Genomic DNA, 20,418 nt, shown 5'->3' on the forward strand with positions numbered 1-20,418 from the left:
GTTTGTTCATGTTTATTAATGTGTGTACGCTGATTGGCTGCTTTGTGTGTTTGAGCTGATCTGAATCCTATGCAAAAAGCTCTTAAACGATGTGGAATGATAATTATTTTCCTGACACTGGTCAAAGACCCAAACAAGATTACTTTGAAGACAGCCAAAGGGAGCATGATGAGATAATGGTTGAGCAGTTGAAAAAGCATTTGATTGAAATGGATAACACGATTGAAGGGAGTACCTGGACTGGTGGAGAGATAGTACCTGGACTGGTGGAGGGTTAGTATCTGGACTGGTGGAGGGATAGTACCTGGACTGGTGGAGGGATAGTACCTGGACTGGTGGAGGGATAGTACCTGGACTGGTGGAGAGATAGTACCTGGACTGGTGGAGGGATAGTACCTGGACTGGTGGAGGGATAGTACCTAGACTGGTGGAGAGATAGTACCTGGACTGGTGGAGGGATAGTACCTGGACTGGTGGAGGGATAGTACCTGGACTGGTGGAGGGATAGTACCTGGACTGGTGGAGGGATAGTACCCAGACTAGTGGAGGGATAGTATCTGGACTGGTGGAGGGATAGTACCTGGACTGGTGGAGGGATAGTACCTGGACTGGTGGAGGGATAGTACCTGGACTAGTGGAGGGATAGTACCTGGACTGGTGGAGGGATAGTACCTGGACTGGTGGAGAGATAGTACCTGGACTGGTGGAGGGATACAGTAACAGAGGCCTACCTGGAGCAGGTGGCGAAGGCGGTGGTGAAGGGCGTGATGAGGCCGGACAGGAAGCTGAAGGGGTTCTTGCGTGTGAACCCAAAGTAGATGAGAGGCAGGATGACCCCCCCGTGGATGATATGACCCAGGACGGAGGCAAATATGTATTTCCCCAGACTGGTCACCAACAGAACCACATCCTCCATCTCCACTATCTTACTACCCACCAGGAACATGATGCCGAACGGGACGTACCTGAGGTAGGAGAAATATAGAATATATACCATTTGGTGAGGTGATGACTTAACAGAATATCTATTTTTGCTGCAGATTTATTTGAAAGGAAAAGCTAAAACATTTATCAGAAATGTAATTAAATGTTTCATTTGATTCTACACAAGTAGGCAGCTTCCCAGTCAAAAAGTAGCTTCTCATTTCAGTGTCAAATGCATAGCGTCAGCAGCCTACAACACCTCCTGCAGTTCTTAAGGAATAAACAGTATAGACTTTATCTAGTGAGCCATCAGAAGCTCCTCTTGTTTTCCCGTTGGGAATAGTCTTGGGAACCAGGAGAGGCTAATCACATGATCTGGGTTGTTTAAGGTCACTCACCACATGATCCAGGACACCAGCACCATGGTGGCTTCATTGAAAGCGTTGAAGAAGCGTATGAGCTCCTCCCCCTCCTCTCCCAGCTTCCTCAGTGCCACACCGAACACCATGGCAAAGAGAACCAGGCCCAAGATGTTCATACCATCTGGTTCTGTGCCCACAGGAACCTACATAGAACACATAACACAGTTTTGTTTATGTATGGTTGTTAGTTTTTAAAAAATATATTTAAAAAACACAGATCATAACATTTGAACACAGAAAATTACAACACATAAAATAGAACATTAGAACATAGAACATCAGAACACAGAACATGATAACATCAGAACATAGAACATCAGAACATCATAACATCTGAACACAGAATATCAGAACACATAAAATAGAACATTAGAACATCATAACATTAGAACATCATAACACAGAACATCATAACACAGAACATCAGAACATCAGAACATAGAACATCAGAACATAGGACATCAGAACATCAGAACATAGGACATCAGAACATAAAACATGGGACATCAGAACATAAAACATAGGACATCAGAACACAGAAAATAGGACATCAGAACACAGAACATAGAACATCAGAATATAAAACATAGGACATCAGAACATAAAACATAGGACATCAGAACATAAAACATGGGACATCAGAACATAAAACATAGGACATCAGAACACAGAAAATAGGACATCAGAACACAGAACATAGGACATCAGAACATAGGACATCAGAACACAGGACATCAGAACACAGAACATAGGACATCAGAACATAGGACATCAGAACACAGGACATCAGAACACAGAACATAGGACATCAGAACATAGGACATCAGAACACAGAACATAGGACATCAGAACATAGGACATCAGAACACAGGACATCAGAACACAGAACATAGGACATCAGAACATAGGACATCAGAACACAGAACATAGGACATCAGAACATAGGACATCATAACACAGAACATAGGACATCAGAACACAGAACATAGGACATCAGAACATAGAACATCAGAACATAGAACATCAGAACATAGAACATCAGAACACAGAACATAGAACATAGAACATCAGAGCATAGGACATCAGAACACAGAACATAGAACATCAGAACATAGAACATCAGAACATAGGCCATCAGAACACAGAACATTAGAACATCTGAACATAGTCTTTCAGTTTATTTGATTCAGTAGGCTACCATTTATATAGTCTCCTCAAATGATATTCAGAACAGAGAAAAGAGCTATGCTCCTATTGAACCCTTCAGGGGGAACCACCATTATTGGCACTGGTCAGAGGAGGGTCTACCGTGTCTGTTCATCAGTACCCCTCATAGACTGGTAATTCTCTGCCAATGAATGAGCCAAGCATTTCTATGGGAGCGTCCCAAATGGTACCATAATCCCTATAAAGCGCCATAGGGCCCTGGTTAAAAGTAGTGCACTATATAGGTAATAGAGTGGCATTTGGGACGCATACCCTTGTCAGTCTGACAGCTGGGTACAAGGGGGCGATTCAGAAAACTACCCAGCTGAGTGACGACATGGCTGGGCTTCCTTCCAGCCTCGCTTGGAGGTCAGGTCAACAAGTCAGAAACATTGTCACGTTCCAAGCCGACTACAGTGCAGTCGAGCTGCGCACATTAACCATTGCATGGTGGTCATCTGTGTATTTTATTCCATGTTCATGGTGAACCGACATGTCACGTTTGTTGGCGTTTCGTTTCTTTGGAACATCATCCCATGTGAAGCGCTGTGCCTACATGTTTTCACCTCACGAAGCTCTCTGGGATCAAAACGTTGTCAACAGAGGTGATAGTTGGCAGCATCTGCAGGAACAGGGTGTGCAGGCCTTTCTGTTCTTTTTACACCTGTAGGCTTTTAAAATGGTAGACTACTGAATCTTCCTCAGACAGGTGGGTGGGAGCTCATATCATCTGTGCTGACTGGACCATGACATAAGTATCTTGGTGATACAGAATTTGTTCTCTTTTTTTCATTTTTTCAAAAGTCTTCTGAAATTCACACAGAAAAGAAAACTGAGAAAAAATTGTGTCACCACGTTTTCCTGTAGCGACGGTTGACCTTCTCACCCCAGCTCTGTACACATGCACACATACACACAAACACTCTGCAATGCCAACCAGCCACTACATCTGAGTGTATCTGGACAAAGGTCGCTCCAGGAATATATCCTTGCCAGGAATCCATCCTCGGACCGTGCCAGACCAGTGTTCCCTGTTTGGACTCCCTCTCTCTTAAAGGCAGAGTCGTTGGTCAAACTAACATGCTAGTGGGCCAGCAGTCCGGGCCTGCCTGGCTATATAAGGGCTGAATATGACACATGGCATAACTGAACAAACACAGGACAGTGACTGACATTGACGTCACAACAGAGTAGCTTGGTCTGATCAGGCTTAAGGATGTGGATGAATACTGATCACATTTTAAAGAAAGAACTGTTAAACTTGTATTGAGTCCTTTCTGTTTGTTACCAGGCTCCAGGGATGTTGCTATGTGTGTTGCTATGGAAGCGGCTGGTCAATTGCGTAGCGTATCGTGACAAGTGTCTTCAACATTGGACAGTGAATCATAGAACAGTGTGAGTGTGTACAGTACGTTGTCCAGTACGTTGTCCAGTACGTTGTACAGTACGTTGTCCAGTACATTGTCCTCCCACTGTTCTCTCATTGCTGTTTGGGACTTACCCCCAATACCAGACCCAGGGCTGTTTGGGACGTAGCCCCAATACCAGACCCAGGGCTGTTTGGGACTTCCCCCAATACCAGACCCAGAGCTGTTTGGGACTTACCCCCAATACCAGACCCAGAGCTGTTTGGGACTTACCCCCAATACCAGACCCAGGGCTGTTTGGGACTTACCCCCAATACCAGACCCAGGGCTGTTTGGGACTTACCCCCAATACCAGACCCAGAGCTGTTTGGGACTTACCCCCAATACCAGACCCAGAGCTGTTTGGGACTTACCCCCAATACCAGACCCAGGGCTGTTTGGGACTTACCCCCAATACCAGACCCAGAGCTGTTTGGGACTTACCCCCAATACCAGACCCAGAGCTGTTTGGGACTTACCCCCAATACCAGACCCAAGGCTGTTTGGGACTAATCCCCAATACCAGACCCAGAGCTGTTTGGGACTAATCCCCAATACCAGACCCAGGGCTGTTTGGGATGTACCCTCAATACCAGACCCAGAGCTGTTTGGGATGTACCCTCAATAACACACGCAGAATATGGTGACTAGGATCTTCACTCCATTTCCACTTTCTTCCTGTCTGTTTCATTATTTGCCCTGTCTGTGGACCAGATCCCCCCTGTCTGTGGACCAGATCCCTCCTGTCTGTGGACCAGATCCCTCCTGTCTGTGGACCAGCCCCCTCCCGTCTGTGGACCAGCCCCCTCCTGTCTGTGGACCAGCCCCCTCCTGTCTGTGGACCAGATCCCTCCTGTCTGTGGACCAGATCCCCCCTGTCTGTGGACCAGATCCCTCCTGTCTGTGGACCAGATCCCTCCTGTCTGTGGACCAGCCCCCTCCTGTCTGTGGACCAGCCCCCTCAATCTCCAACACAGACACCTGTTATTTTATAGTGTATGTTTCCAATGTGTCTTTGTTCTTACTGTACTGTGGTTGTAATTCCACTTCCTTAAGTTGTCATTCGTTTGGTATTTCGGTCTTTCTTGGACGAATAGCCTATGACAGGCTAAATGAGACCCTAACTAACAAACCAACAAATATGAGGGATGTCATAATAAGCACCTTCTGGTAGAGAATGGTTCCATTGGTGTCGTTTCCCACGGCGACCATCTTGTAATCAGTGGCATACTGTGACACGGAGGAAGAGACAGAGAAAACATCAATAGAATATTTTAAAAAGTAATAACTTTATTTAAACAACAATTATTTGGAAGTACATGTATGTTAACAAAGCCATTCATAAACAAGTAACTAGTTAAATTAAAGTACTTAGGATCAAGTATTTATTGTCAGATGTATTAAGTGTTTACACCTGTGCAAGGTTTGCTCCAATGTTCTTCAGATCAGGTGGGAATGAAAGCTAAAACCATGAGTCATTTTTACATTCTAGCTCTATGATTGTGATCCTTCTGAACTCTACGTGTTATACCCTTCAATAAATAACAGGGTAGCACCAGTACATGCAAACACTAAGCAGACGAGACCCTGTTTCAGATATGTCTTTAGCTCCTGGGCTGATGAAAGCCTGTTTCAGAAACGTGTCTTTAGTTCCTGTGCTGATGAATGCCTGTTTCAGAGATGTGTCTTTAGTTCCTGTGCTGATCAATGTCTGTTTCAGAAATGTGTCTTTAGTTCCTGTGCTGATGAATGCCTGTTTCAGAGATGTGTCTTTAGTTCCTGTGCTGATGAATGCCTGTTTCAGAAATGTATTTAGTTCCTGTGCTGATGAATGCCTGTTTCAGATATGTGTCTTTAGTTCCTGTGCTGATCAATGTCTGTTTCAGAGATGTGTCTTTAGTTCCTGTGCTGATGAATGCCTGTTTCAGATATGTGTATTTAGTTCCTGTGCTGATGAATGCCTGTTTCAGAAATGTGTCTTTAGTTCCTGTGCTGATGAATGCCTGTTTCAGAGATGTATTTAGTTCCTGTGCTGATGAATGCCCTTTTCAGATTAATATTTAGTTTCTGATAAAAAAAAAAAAAGTTTTAAAATGAAGATTTTAGTAAGAACTGACTGTTTTTTTATGGGACCAGAGACCAGCAGAGACACAAAGCAGCTTCAGAGCTGTGGTGGAGAGGACCTGGCAGGACCTGGCAACCAGAGACCAGCAGAGACACACAGCAGCTTCAGAGCTGTGGTGGAGAGGACCTGGCAGGACCTGGCAACCAGAGACCAGCAGAGACACACAGCAGCTTCAGAGCTGTGGTGGAGAGGACCTGGCAGGACCTGGCAACCAGAGACCAGCAGAGACACAAAGCAGCTTCAGAGCTGTGGTGGAGAGGATCTGGCAGGACCTGGCAACCAGAGACCAGCAGAGACACACAGCAGCTTCAGAGCTGTGGTGAAGAGGACCTGGCAGGACCTGGCAACCAGAGACCAGCAGAGACACACAGCAGCTTCAGAGCTGTGGTGGAGAGGACCTGGCAGGACCTGGCAACCAGAGACCAGCAGAGACACAAAGCAACTTCAGAGCTGTGGTGGAGAGGACCTGGCAGGACCTGGCAACCAGAGACCAGCAGAGACACAAAGCAGCTTTAGAGCTGTGGTGAAGAGGACCTGGCAGGACCTGGCAACCAGAGACCAGCAGAGACACAAAGCAGCTTCAGAGCTGTGGTGGAGAGGACCTGGCAGGACCTGGCAACCAGAGACCAGCAGAGACACAAAGCAGCTTCAGAGCTGTGGTGGAGAGGACCTGGCAGGACCTGGCAACCAGAGACTAGCAGAGACACAAAGCAGCTTCAGAGCTGTGGTGGAGAGGACCTGGCAGGACCTGGCAACCAGAGACCAGCAGACAATGGCAGAGACCCCTCTCCCTGTTCTCACACACACTCCTTTTTCCTCTCTGTCCATTGAGGCCCTGCGCTCTGAAAGATCTGGACCCCCACTGCTGTTCAGCTGGCCCCCTACCATTCGCCAAAACACACACACACACACACACACACACACACACACAAATAGCACTGATGCCACTAGCCAGCCCAAACTGGTGAATATTAATGTTTATTTTAATGGCATAGAATGATCTTCTTGCTTTGTCTCTTATTTTACCATGATGTAATACTACAGTAGATGACAACAGGTTTAACCATGATGTAATACTACAGTAGATGACAACAGGTTTAACCATGATGTAATACTACAGTAGATGACAACAGGTTTAACCATGATGTAATACTACAGTAGATGACAACATGTTTAACCATGATGTAATACTACAGTAGATGACAACAGGTTTAACCATGATGTAGTACTACAGTAGATGATGACAGGTTTAACCATGATGTAGTACTACAGTAGATGATGACAGGTTTAACCATGATGTAATACTACAGTAGGTGGTGACAACAGGTTTAACCATGATGTAATACTACAGTAGATGACAACAGGTTTAACCATGATGTAACGATTCTCTTCTTGTGAAGTAGAGGCGGACCAAAGCGCAGCGTGGTGGTTGTTCATTGTAATTTATTGACGACACTATACATGAACAAACTAACGAAAAAACAAGAAATGTGAGAACTCAAAACAGCCCTGTCTGGTGCAAACACAAAAACAGGAACAATCACCCACAAACACACAGTGAAACCCAGGCTACCTAAATATGGTTCCCAATCAGAGACAATGACGAACACCTGCCTCTGATTGAGAACCATATCAGGCCGAACATAGAACTAGACAAACTAGACATGAAACATAGAATGCCCACTCAGATCACACCCTGACCAACCACAACATAGAAATATACAAAGTAAACTATGGTCAGGGTGTGACACATGATGTAATACTACAATAGATGACAACAGGTTTAACCATGATGTAATACTACAGTAGATGACAACAGGTTTTACCATGATGTAATACTAAAGTAGGTGGTGACAACAGGTTTAACCATGCTGTAATACTACAGTAGATGACAACAGGTTTAACCATGATGTAATACTACAATAGATGACAACAGGTTTAACCATGATGTAATACTACAGTAGATGACAACAGGTTTAACCATGATGTAATACTAAAGTAGGTGGTGACAACAGGTTTAACCATGATGTAATACTACAGTAGATGACAACAGGTTTAACCATGATGTAGTACTACAGTAGATGACAACAGGTTTAACCATGATGTAATACTACAGTAGATGACAACAGGTTTAACCATGATGTAATACTACAGTAGATGACAACAGGTTTAACCATGATGTAGTACTACAGTAGATGACAACAGGTTTAACCATGATGTAATACTACAGTAGATGACAACAGGTTTAACCATGATGTAATACTACAGTAGATGACAACAGGTTTAACCATGATGTAATACTACAGTAGATGACAACAGGTTTAACCATGATGTAATACTACAGTAGGTGGTGACAACAGGTTTAACCATGATGTAATACTACAGTAGATGGTGACAACAGGTTTAACCATGATGTAATACTACAGTAGATGGTGACAACAGGTTTAACCATGAGTAATACTACAGTAGATGAAAATAACATATACTACAGTAGATGACAACAGGTTTAACCATGATGTAGTACTACAGTAGATGACAACAGGTTAACCATGATGTAGTACTACAGTAGATGACAACAGGTTTAACCATGATGTAATACTACAGTAGATGACAACAGGTTTAACCATGATGTAATACTACAGTAGATGACAACAGGTTTAACCATGATGTAATACTACAGTAGATGACAACAGGTTTAACCATGATGTAATACTACAGTAGATGACAACAGGTTTAACCATGATGTAATACTACAGTAGATGACAACAGGTTTAACCATGATGTAATACTACAGTAGGATGACAACAGGTTTAACCATGATGTAATACTACAGTAGATGACAACAGGTTTAACCATGATGTAATACTACAGTAGATGACAACAGGTTTAACCATGATGTAATACTACAGTAGATGACAACAGGTTTAACCATGATGTAATACTACAGTAGATGACAACAGGTTTAACCATGATGTAATACTACAGTAGATGACAACAGGTTTAACCATGATGTAATACTACAGTAGGTGGTGACAACAGGTTTAACCATGATGTAATACTACAGTAGATGACAACAGGTTTAACCATGATGTAATACTACAGTAGATGACAACAGGTTTAACCATGATGTAATACTACAGTAGATGACAACAGGTTTAACCATGATGTAATACTACAGTAGATGACAACAGGTTTAACCATGATGTAATACTACAATAGATGACAACAGGTTTAACTATTTATTATTCAGCTCTCTGTGTGTGTGTGTGTGTGTGTGTGTGTGTGTGTGTGTGTGTGTGTGTGTGTGTGTGTGTGTGTGTGTGTGTGTGTGTGTGTGTGTGTGTTTTTGTCTTGTTCATCTCTATCCTCGTGGGGACCTGAAATCCCTAAATGTCCCCATGAGAACATGGATAAAAGGACACATTTGCGTGTGTGTGTGTTCCTCCCCAAAAATTGAACCCTCCTGACCCTCTTTTAGCCTTAATAGACAGACACTCACACAGTTCCAGGAAATGGTACCGGGCAGCCACTGGGCACATTAAAGAGCAACGAGGCGAGACAGGTTGCTAGGCTGTTTGGAATGGAATCACCTCACTATGGTAACGGTTGGTGAAAGGAAGATGAGAGGTGCTAAGACGAGAGGGAGAGCAGAACTCTCTTTATTCTGAGTCTCTTCCTTAATGACCTTATATAGACTTTCAACGCTAAGAAAAGGATTTATGGTATATATATGAAGAGGTGAGCATAGGACACTGTGAGTGAGAGAGAGAGAGAGAGAGATGAAGAGAGAAAGAAAGTTAGAGAAAGAGATGAAGAGAGGGGAGAGAGACTGATAGGTAGAGAGAGAGAGGAGAGAAAGATGACGAGGGGTGAAGAGAGAGATAGATATACTTACAGAACGGAATGCTGCAGCCACAAGGTTAGCTGGGAACAAATTCCTGCAGAGGAAGACAAGATAAACAGTTGAGGTTTCATTAATGTGTTATGCTTGAACCAAGGGTACATCATAATAATATCCCCTTTCTCCTGAAGTGTGCACTAGTTCACAACTTCCCACAAATCTTGAAGCATTGGATTGGTGGAGGCATGGATTAGTGGGAGTTTCCTTCATATTTCTTAAACCAGTAATCTCCTTGTGAATGTTTTTTTAAATGTTTTTATTTAACCTTTATTTAACTAGGCAAGTCAAGTTAAGAACCAATTCGTATTTACAATGACGGCTTACCGGGGAACTGTGGGTTAACTGCCTTGTTCGGGGGCAGAACGACAGATTTTTACCTTGTCAGCTCGGGATTCTATCCAGCAACCTTTCGGTTACTAGTCCAACGCTCTAACCACTAGTGGTTAGAAGTGAACAAATGAACACTTTGAGGCAGGAGACATACTTGGGACAAAGCCCCTCTCTCTGGTTCATCAGTAACACAACAGAAAACTGTTTACCACTACAAAGCAAGCCTTACAGGATGAATAACCACAGAATCTGCGTGAATTCACGACTTCAATCCCGTTTTTCTCTGATTACATAATATTAATGAAAGCAGAGGTTAAGAAACAAATTCAATGTTTAAATCAATTGTTCAATGAGGCCATGGAATTGATTGAACAATGGCATTTATTGACCAATGGCATTTATTGAACTTATAAACCAACATCTCTTAAAGGAGAAGTTTACCCAAAATCCAGGGACTCCCAAGTGATTCCATAGATTGAAACTAGTTCAGTGGAGTTGGCCCTCTCCCCCTCTCCCCCTCTACTGGAGAACTGAAACAGCTGCGGGTCACGTGACTAGTGACGTTGCTGGCTCTGGTCCGTTGTCAATGAATGCATAAATAAGCAAACTGTGGACAAATTCATTATTTTATTGAAAGTGTACACATTAGCTAATTTTGTCAAAATTACTAGCGGTTTTGAATCAGGAAATGTGTACTTTTCTACCTAAAATATATGTGATTATTTTATATAATATTTTATGTAGCCGACTGCCATAGCAGCAGAAATACATACCGACTGACAACAGAGCAGAGTGAGGCCGGTCTCCAGCATGACCCGTTTCTGCAGCTGTCTCAGTTCTGCACTCCAGGGGAGACAGAGGGGGAGAGGGCAAACTTCATTTAACTACAGAGGTTTCAATGTATGGAATCACTTGGCAGTTCCTGGATTTTTTGTGAACTTCTCCTTTAATTTACCCACATAGTTAAACTACATAATGCTGGGGTGCAACACTACCCACATAGTTAAACTACATAATGCTGGGGTGCATCACTACCCACATAGTTAAACTACATAATGCTGGGGTGCAACACTACCCACATAGTTAAACTACATAATGCTGGGGTGCATCACTACCCACATAGTTAAACTACATAATGCTGGGGTGGTTCACTACCCACATAGTTAAACTACATAATGCTGGGGTGCATCACTACCCACATAGTTAAACTACATAATGCTGGGGTGCATCACTACCCACATAGTTAAACTACATAATGCTGGGGTGGTTCACTACCCACATAGTTAAACTACATAATGCTGGGGTGCAACACTACCCACATAGTTAAACTACATAATGCTGGGGTGCATCACTACCCACATAGTTAAACTACATAATGCTGGGGTGAAGCACTACCCACATAGTTAAACTACATAATGCTGGGGTGCATCACTACCCACATAGTTAAACTACATAATGCTGGGGTGCATCACTACCCACATAGTTAAACTACATAATGCTGGGGTGCATCACTACCCACATAGTTAAACTACATAATGCTGGGGTGAAGCACTACCCACATAGTTAAACTACATAATGCTGGGGTGCAGCACTACCCACATAGTTAAACTACATAATGCTGGGGTGAAGCACTACCCACATAGTTAAACTACATAATGCTGGGGTGAAGCACTACCCACATAGTTAAACTACATAATGCTGGGGTGCAACACTACCCACATAGTTAAACTACATAATGCTGGGGTGGTTCACTACCCACATAGTTAAACTACATAATGCTGGGGTGCATCACTACCCACATAGTTAAACTACATAATGCTGGGGTGCATCACTACCCACATAGTTAAACTACATAATGCTGGGGTTCAGCACTACCCACATAGTTAAACTACATAATGCTGGGGTGGTTCACTACCCACATAGTTAAACTACATAATGCTGGGTGCAACACATAGTTAAACTACATAATGCTGGGGTGCATCACTACCCACATAGTTAAACTACATAATGCTGGGGTTCAGCACTACCCACATAGTTAAACTACATAATGCTGGGGTGCATCACTACCCACATAGTTAAACTACATAATGCTGGGGTGCAGCACTACCCACATAGTTAAACTACATAATGCTGGGGTGCAGCACTACCCACATAGTTAAACTACATAATGCTGGGGTGGTTCACTACCCACATAGTTAAACTACATAATGCTGGGGTTCAGCACTACCCACATAGTTAAACTACATAATGCTGGGGTGCAACACTACCCACATAGTTAAACTACATAATGCTGGGGTGCAGCACTACCCACATAGTTAAACTACATAATGCTGGGGTGCATCACTACCCACATAGTTAAACTACATAATGCTGGGGTGCAGCACTACCCACATAGTTAAACTACATAATGCTGGGGTGCAGCACTACCCACATAGTTAAACCACATAATGCTGGGTGCAACACATAGTTAAACTACATAATGCTGGGGTGAAGCACTACCCACATAGTTAAACTACATAATGCTGGGGTGCATCACTACCCACATAGTTAAACTACATAATGCTGGGGTGCATCACTACCCACATAGTTAAACTACATAATGCTGGGGTGCATCACTACCCACATAGTTAAACTACATAATGCTGGGGTGCATCACTACCCACATAGTTAAACTACATAATGCTGGGGTGCAGCACTACCCACATAGTTAAACTACATAATGCTGGGGTGAAGCACTACCCACATAGTTAAACTACATAATGCTGGGGTGCAGCACTACCCACATAGTTAAACTACATAATGCTGGGGTGGTTCACTACCCACATAGTTAAACTACATAATGCTGGGGTGGTTCACTACCCACATAGTTAAACTACATAATGCTGGGGTGCATCACTACCCACATAGTTAAACTACATAATGCTGGGGTGCATCACTACCCACATAGTTAAACTACATAATGCTGGGGTTCAGCACTACCCACATAGTTAAACTACATAATGCTGGGGTGGTTCACTACCCACATAGTTAAACTACATAATGCTGGGTGCAACACATAGTTAAACTACATAATGCTGGGGTGCATCACTACCCACATAGTTAAACTACATAATGCTGGGGTTCAGCACTACCCACATAGTTAAACTACATAATGCTGGGGTTCAGCACTACCCACATAGTTAAACTACATAATGCTGGGGTGCATCACTACCCACATAGTTAAACTACATAATGCTGGGGTGCAGCACTACCCACATAGTTAAACTACATAATGCTGGGGTGGTTCACTACCCACATAGTTAAACTACATAATGCTGGGGTGGTTCACTACCCACATAGTTAAACTACATAATGCTGGGGTGCATCACTACCCACATAGTTAAACTACATAATGCTGGGGTGCAGCACTACCCGCATAGTTAAACTACATAATGCTGGGGTGAAGCACTACCCACATAGTTAAACTACATAATGCTGGGGTGCATCACTACCCACATAGTTAAACTACATAATGCTGGGGTGCAGCACTACCCACATAGTTAAACTACATAATGCTGGGGTTCAGCACTACCCACATAGTTAAACTACATAATGCTGGGGTGCATCACTACCCACATAGTTAAACTACATAATGCTGGGGTGCAGCACTACCCACATAGTTAAACTACATAATGCTGGGGTGCAGCACTACCCACATAGTTAAACTACATAATGCTGGGGTGGTTCACTACCCACATAGTTAAACTACATAATGCTGGGGTTCAGCACTACCCGCATAGTTAAACTACATAATGCTGGGGTGCAACACTACCCACATAGTTAAACTACATAATGCTGGGGTGCAGCACTACCCACATAGTTAAACTACATAATGCTGGGGTGCATCACTACCCACATAGTTAAACTACATAATGCTGGGGTGCAGCACTACCCACATAGTTAAACTACATTATGCTGGGGTGCAGCACTACCCACATAGTTAAACTACATAATGCTGGGGTGAAGCACTACCCACATAGTTAAACTACATAATGCTGGGGTGAAGCACTACCCACATAGTTAAACTACATAATGCTGGGGTGCAACACTACCCACATAGTTAAACTACATAATGATGGGGTGGTCCACTACCCACATAGTTAAACACTTCAGGACAGGTATATTCTTGTCCCAGACAGTTTGTAATAGACCACTAATACTTCAGGACAGGTAGATTCTTGTCCCAGACAGGACAGGTGGATTCTTGTCCCAGACAGTTTGTAATAGACCACTAATACTTCAGGACAGGTAGATTCTTGTCCCAGACAGGACAGGTGGATTCTTGTCACAGACAGTTTGTAATAGACCACTAATACTTCAGGACAGGTGATTCTTGTCCCAGACAGTTTGTAATAGACCACTAATACTTCAGGACAGGTGATTCTTGTCCCAGACAGTTTGTAATAGACCACTAATACTTCAGGACAGGTGATTCTTGTCCCAGACAGTTTGTAATAGACCACTAATACTTCAGGACAGGTAGATTCTTGTCCCAGACAGGACAGGTGGATTCTTGTCCCAGACAGTTTGTAATAGACCACTAATACTTCAGGACAGGTAGATTCTTGTCCCAGACAGGACAGGTGGATTCTTGTCCCAGACAGTTTGTAATAGACCACTAATACTTCAGGACAGGTGATTCTTGTCCCAGACAGTTTGTAATAGACCACTAATACTTCAGGACAGGTGGATTCTTGTCCCAGACAGTTTGTAATAGACCACTAATACTTCAGGACAGGTGATTCTTATCCCAGACAGTTTGTAATAGACCACTAATACTTCAGGACAGGTGGATTCTTGTCCCAGACAGTTTGTAATAGACCACTAATACTTCAGGACAGGTGATTCTTATCCCAGACAGTTTGTAATAGACCACTAATACTTCAGGACAGGTGATTCTTATCCCAGACAGTTTGTAATAGACCACTAATACTTCAGGACAGGTGATTCTTATCCCAGACAGTTTGTAATAGACCACTAACACTTCAGGACAGGTAGATTCTTGTCCCAGACAGTTTGTAATAGACCACTAATACTTCAGGACAGGTGGATTCTTGTCCCAGACAGTTTGTAATAGACCACTAATACTTCAGGACAGGTGGATTCTTGTCCCAGACAGTTTGTAATAGACCACTAACACTTCAGGACAGGTAGATTCTTGTCCCAGACAGTTTGTAATAGACCACTAATACTTCAGGACAGGTGATTCTTGTCCCAGACAGTTTGTAATAGACCACTAATACTTCAGGACAGGCGATTCTTGTCCCAGACAGTTTGTAATAGACCACTAATACTTCAGGACAGGTGATTCTTGTCCCAGACAGTTTGTAATAGACCACTAATACTTCAGGACAGGTGATTCTTGTCCCAGACAGGACAGGTGGATTCTTGTCCCAGACAGTTTGTAATAGACCACTAATACTTCAGGACAGGTGGATTCTTGTCCCAGACAGTTTGTAATAGACCACTAATACTTCAGGACAGGTGAATTCTTGTCCCAGACAGTTTGTAATAGACCACTAATACTTCAGGACAGGTGAATTCTTGTCCCAGACAGTTTGTAATAGACCACTAATACTTCAGGACAGGTGAATTCTTGTCCCAGACAGTTTGTAATAGACCACTAATACTTCAGGACAGGTGATTCTTGTCCCAGACAGTTTGTAATAGACCACTAATACTTCAGGACAGGTGGATTCTTGTCCCAGACAGTTTGTAATAGACCACTAACACTTCAGGACAGGTGGATTCTTGTCCCAGACAGTTTGTAATAGACCACTAATACTTCAGGACAGGTGGATTCTTGTCCCAGACAGTTTGTAATAGACCACTAATACTTCAGGACAGGTGAATTCTTGTCCCAGACAGTCTGCATTGATACCTGATGCTGTGTTTTATGATAAGAGGCACAAGTGTTTTCAGTCATGCACCAACAGTGGCATGTATAGAGTATTGGAATACATGTACAGCCATACAGGGATATATGGCTGTGATATATGGCTGTGATATATGGCTGTGATATATGGCTGTGATATATGGCTGTGATATATGGCTGTGATATATGGCTGTGCTATATGGCTGTGCTATATGGTTGTGATATATGGCTGTGATATATGGCTGTGATATATGGCTGTGATATATGGCTGTGATATATGGCTGTGATATATGGCTGTGATATATGGCTGTGATATATGGCTGTGATATATGGCTGTGCTATATGGCTGTGATATATGGCTGTGCAATATGGCTGTGCTATATGGCTGTGCTATATGGCTGTGCTATATGGCTGTGCTATATGGCTGTGCTATATGGCTGTGCTGTATGGCTGTGCTATATGGCTGTGCTATATGGCTGTGCTATATGGCTGTGCTATATGGCTGTGCTATATGGCTGTGCTATATGGCTGTGCTATATGGCTGTGCTGTATGGTTGTGAGCATGCCTGTGTAGTTGACATACGCCAGCTGTGGCGTAGCTTGGGCTTCCCTACAGATAACTTTTCTTTGTGCAGAACAGAATCCTGGGTTTAACAGCTGTCAGCTTTCCCTCAGATGCAGACAGACAGATGGACAGGCAGGTAGACAGACAGGAAGGCAGACAGATAGGAGGGCAGGCCCAGCGTTTGACTTGCAGATAGTTGGACACATAGACCGACAGACATACACACAGACAGTCATTCAGGTAGAGAGGGAGTTATAGGTAGGCAGACACACAGACGGGCAGACAGGCAGACACCCAATGACACACTGTGTGAGAACCTTTGTCTCATGGGAATGCTATAGTTATTTTATGTTGTTTGTTTGCTGTGATTCTTCCTGTCAGGGTCTGTTTTGTTTTTCTTACTGCTTTATATTGTACCATTATGCATAAACAAATCACGTAAATGAAAAACATATGTTAACTAATTCCCCCCAAAATATTGACCAATGACCATCTATATCCATGCCTAGGTCTCTTGATTTCTGAGTGCCATGTAATTCCATGTAAGGTACTGGAACAAGCATGCGCCTTGGCTCTCATGTGTGTAACCTATATAGGCTACAGTATTGCGGCCGGGGGAATTAGTGGAGCACGCATTTACTCTACTACTACCCGCCCCCCCCAGTCATCTCACCCCCTCAGCCATGCTAGCTTATTTCCTCTCAAGAAACACTCTTTAACATAATACATGTATTAGCCTATTGAAACAATAACCTCATCCCCGCAACCGTTACCTTGCAAGATCTAAAAACGAATCCGTGGTCTCCTTGTTGGTATTGACGCTCTCGAGACCTAGATTATTTGTGTTCAGAGCCCCGGCACCGACTCCCGGTTTGATAATAAAGGCGAGGGACACACCAATTCCCGATGCGATGAGTGTGGTCACCAGGAAGTAGGAGACCGCGATGCCTCCTAGTTTCCCCAAGGAGCGCGTGTCCAGGCTGGCGGCGCCGGAGATCAGGCTGCACACGACCAGAGGAAGGATGATCATCTTCAGCATCCTCAGAAGCATCTCACCGGGGAAAGCAAAATAAGTCATCTGCGCCCGGGTTAGGTTCATATTCCGAACCATCATTCCGAGGCCGACGCCTACTAGAACTCCAGACACCGTCATTATCACTAACATATTCCTATTCAAAAATCTCATCAACTTGTCTTTACAGCTTGTCTTCTTCTTTCCATTCTTCTCCAAGATGTCGTCGGTGGAGACCGAATCGGTCATTGTGTGTCCGTTTTTCTTCTCCATGTTGATGGAAATTGTGGGGCAGAACACTGAATAACGGTAAATTCGTGAGAAAATTGAATGTTCCTGGAGCAGCGTGGGAGAACACACTCTCAGACGAGTAGCATTTGCGAGTAGACTGATGCAAGCGTAATTAGTCCTGTCAAACGCAACGTGTTTCTCCACCAATGGTGAGAGAGGGGCTACACACTAAAAAAAAGAGGACATGCGCACTTCCTCCTTTTGCTCAATATTAAGACCATCTGATGCAACAGTGGGAGAAATTGCCTGGGTCTGCAACTGTGCATTTGTATTGATACATGTTGTGACTGGAAATGAGAGAAAAATGTCAACATTTCAAAGATAATATTTGATTTAGTGTACCTCTAGTTGTGTCATTATTTTACACTAGTCATTATCTGCAGATGAAATAACTTAGGCCTGTATAGCGAATTACTTGATTAAACATTCTGAGTGAGACAGACTCTCCATGAATGACATCATGCCTATAGGTTATTAATTAATGAAACATATGAGTGAGACCAACTCTCCATGAATGACATCATGCCTATAGGTTATTAATTAATGAAACATATGAGTGAGACCAACTCTCCATGAATGACATCATGCCTATAGGTTATTAATTAATGAAACATATGAGTGAGACCAACTCTCCATGAATGACATCATGCCTATAGGTTATTAATTAATGAAACATATGAGTGAGACAAACTCTCCATGAATGACATCATGCCTATAGGTTATTTAAGCAATAAGGCCCAAGGAGGTGTGGTGTATGGCCAATATACCACGGCTAAGGGCTCTTCTTGTGCACAACGCAATGCAGAGTGCCTGAATACAGCACTTAGCCGTGGTATATTGGCCATATACCACAAACCCCTGAGGCGCCATATTGATATTATAAACTGGTTACTAAAGTCATTCAAAATAAATGTTTTATCATTCCCGTGGTGTACGGTCTGATATACCACTGCTGTAAGCCAATCAGCATTCATGGCTCGAACCACCCAGTTTATAATAATTAATAAAACATGTGAGTGAGACAAACTCTCCATGAATGACATGTACTTTATGCAGTACTGTTTGGTGATGGTGGGTCTGAATGGGGGTGTGAATCATGCCTATGGGGCCACTGGTAATGTGCACGCTGTTGGGATGGAGCCTACAGAGCCTAACCTTTTAACTTTTTTACACATTCTGTTGTTTTACAGCCTGGATTAAATTGAGATGTTATGTCACTGGCCTACACACAATACAATACCCAAATTCATTCAAATGAAAAGCTGTAATGTTGTGAGTCAATAAGTTTTCTATCCTTTTGTTATGGGAAGCCTAAATAAATTCAGGGGTAAAAATGTGCTTAACAAGTCAGATAATGGATCAACAACATTGTAGTTACTCCACAATAGTAACCTAAATGACAGAGTGAAAACAAGGACGCCTGTACAGAATAAAAATATTCCAAAACATGCATCCTGTTTGCAACAAGGCACTAAAGTAAAACTGCAGCAAAATGTGGCAAAGAAATGAACTTTCATGTCCTGAATACAAAGCGTTATGTTTGGGGCAAATCCAACAACACATCACTGAGTACCACTCTTCATATTTTCAAGCATGGTGGTGGCTGCATCATGTTATGAGTATGCTTGTCATTGGCAAGGACTAGGGAGTTTTTTTTTATAAAAAAAATGGAATAGAGCTAAGCACAGGCAAAATCCTAGAGGAAAACCTGGTTCAGTCTGCTTTCTAACAGACACTGGGAGACAAATGCACCTTTCAGCTGGACAATAACCTAAAACACAGGGCCAAATCTACAGTGGAGTTGCTTACCAAGGTGACATTTAATGTTCCTGAGTGGCCTCGTTACAGTTTTGATTTAAATGGGCTTGAAAATCTATGGCAAGACTTGAGAATGTCTGTCTAGCAATGATCAACAACCAAACGTGACAGAGCTAGAAGAAAAGAATAATGTGCAAGTATTGTACAATCCAGGTGTGCAAAGCTCTTAGAGACTTACCCAGAAAGACTCACAGCTGTAATCACTGCCACACATAATTCTAACATGTATTGACTCAGCGGTGTCAATACTTATGTACAATGAAATGTTTCTGTATTTCAGTTCCAATACATTTACAAAAATGTCTAAAAACATGTTTCCCATTTGTTATTATGGGGTAGTGTGTGTAGATGGGTGAGAAAATAAATACATTATAATCCATGTTGAATTCAGGCTATAACACAACATGTGGAATAAATCAAGTGGATTGAATACTTTCCGAAGGCACTGTATATGCTAGGAGCTAGTCCTATTGGCTATAGGCTAGGCTACAGTTATTAATCATA

General features: G+C 42.9%; 1 protein-coding gene and 2 long non-coding RNA genes across 6 annotated transcripts in view; 1 reads left to right on the top strand and 2 right to left on the bottom strand.

Moving 5' to 3' along the window:
• Nucleotides 1-20,418, bottom strand: part of slc1a4 (solute carrier family 1 member 4) — a 42,856-nt gene that overhangs the window by 9,941 nt on the left and 12,497 nt on the right. For 2 of the 3 annotated variants that reach the window (XM_036960963.1, XM_036960964.1), the window contains exons 2-5: nt 9,979-10,021; nt 5,123-5,188; nt 1,323-1,489; nt 732-965 (exon numbers count right to left, since the gene is read on the bottom strand). In XM_036960963.1, coding sequence (XP_036816858.1) covers nt 732-965; nt 1,323-1,489; nt 5,123-5,170 — 449 coding nt within the window. In that variant the 5' untranslated portion in view covers nt 5,171-5,188; nt 9,979-10,021. Of the gene's footprint in view, nt 1-731; nt 966-1,322; nt 1,490-5,122; nt 5,189-9,978; nt 10,022-17,566; nt 18,234-20,418 lie in introns of those variants that run through there. The other variant, XM_036960962.1, reaches the window with a different exon arrangement.
• On the bottom strand, nt 5,609-7,109 carry LOC118943932. Its single transcript, XR_005039284.1, has 2 exons — nt 6,832-7,109; nt 5,609-6,763 (listed from the first exon to the last, which is right to left on the bottom strand). It is a non-coding gene; the product is annotated as an uncharacterized LOC118943932 (long non-coding RNA).
• LOC118943931 lies at nt 8,287-9,316 on the top strand. 2 transcript variants are annotated; one of them, XR_005039283.1, is made up of 3 exons: nt 8,287-8,525; nt 8,663-8,738; nt 9,123-9,316. It is a non-coding gene; the product is annotated as an uncharacterized LOC118943931 (long non-coding RNA). The 2 variants fall into 2 exon arrangements; XR_005039282.1 differs by having other exon boundaries at nt 8,287-8,515; nt 8,653-8,738.

This window comes from Oncorhynchus mykiss, chromosome 23 (genome assembly GCF_013265735.2).
Source record: "Oncorhynchus mykiss isolate Arlee chromosome 23, USDA_OmykA_1.1, whole genome shotgun sequence".
Taxonomy (NCBI): Eukaryota; Metazoa; Chordata; class Actinopteri; order Salmoniformes; family Salmonidae; genus Oncorhynchus; species Oncorhynchus mykiss.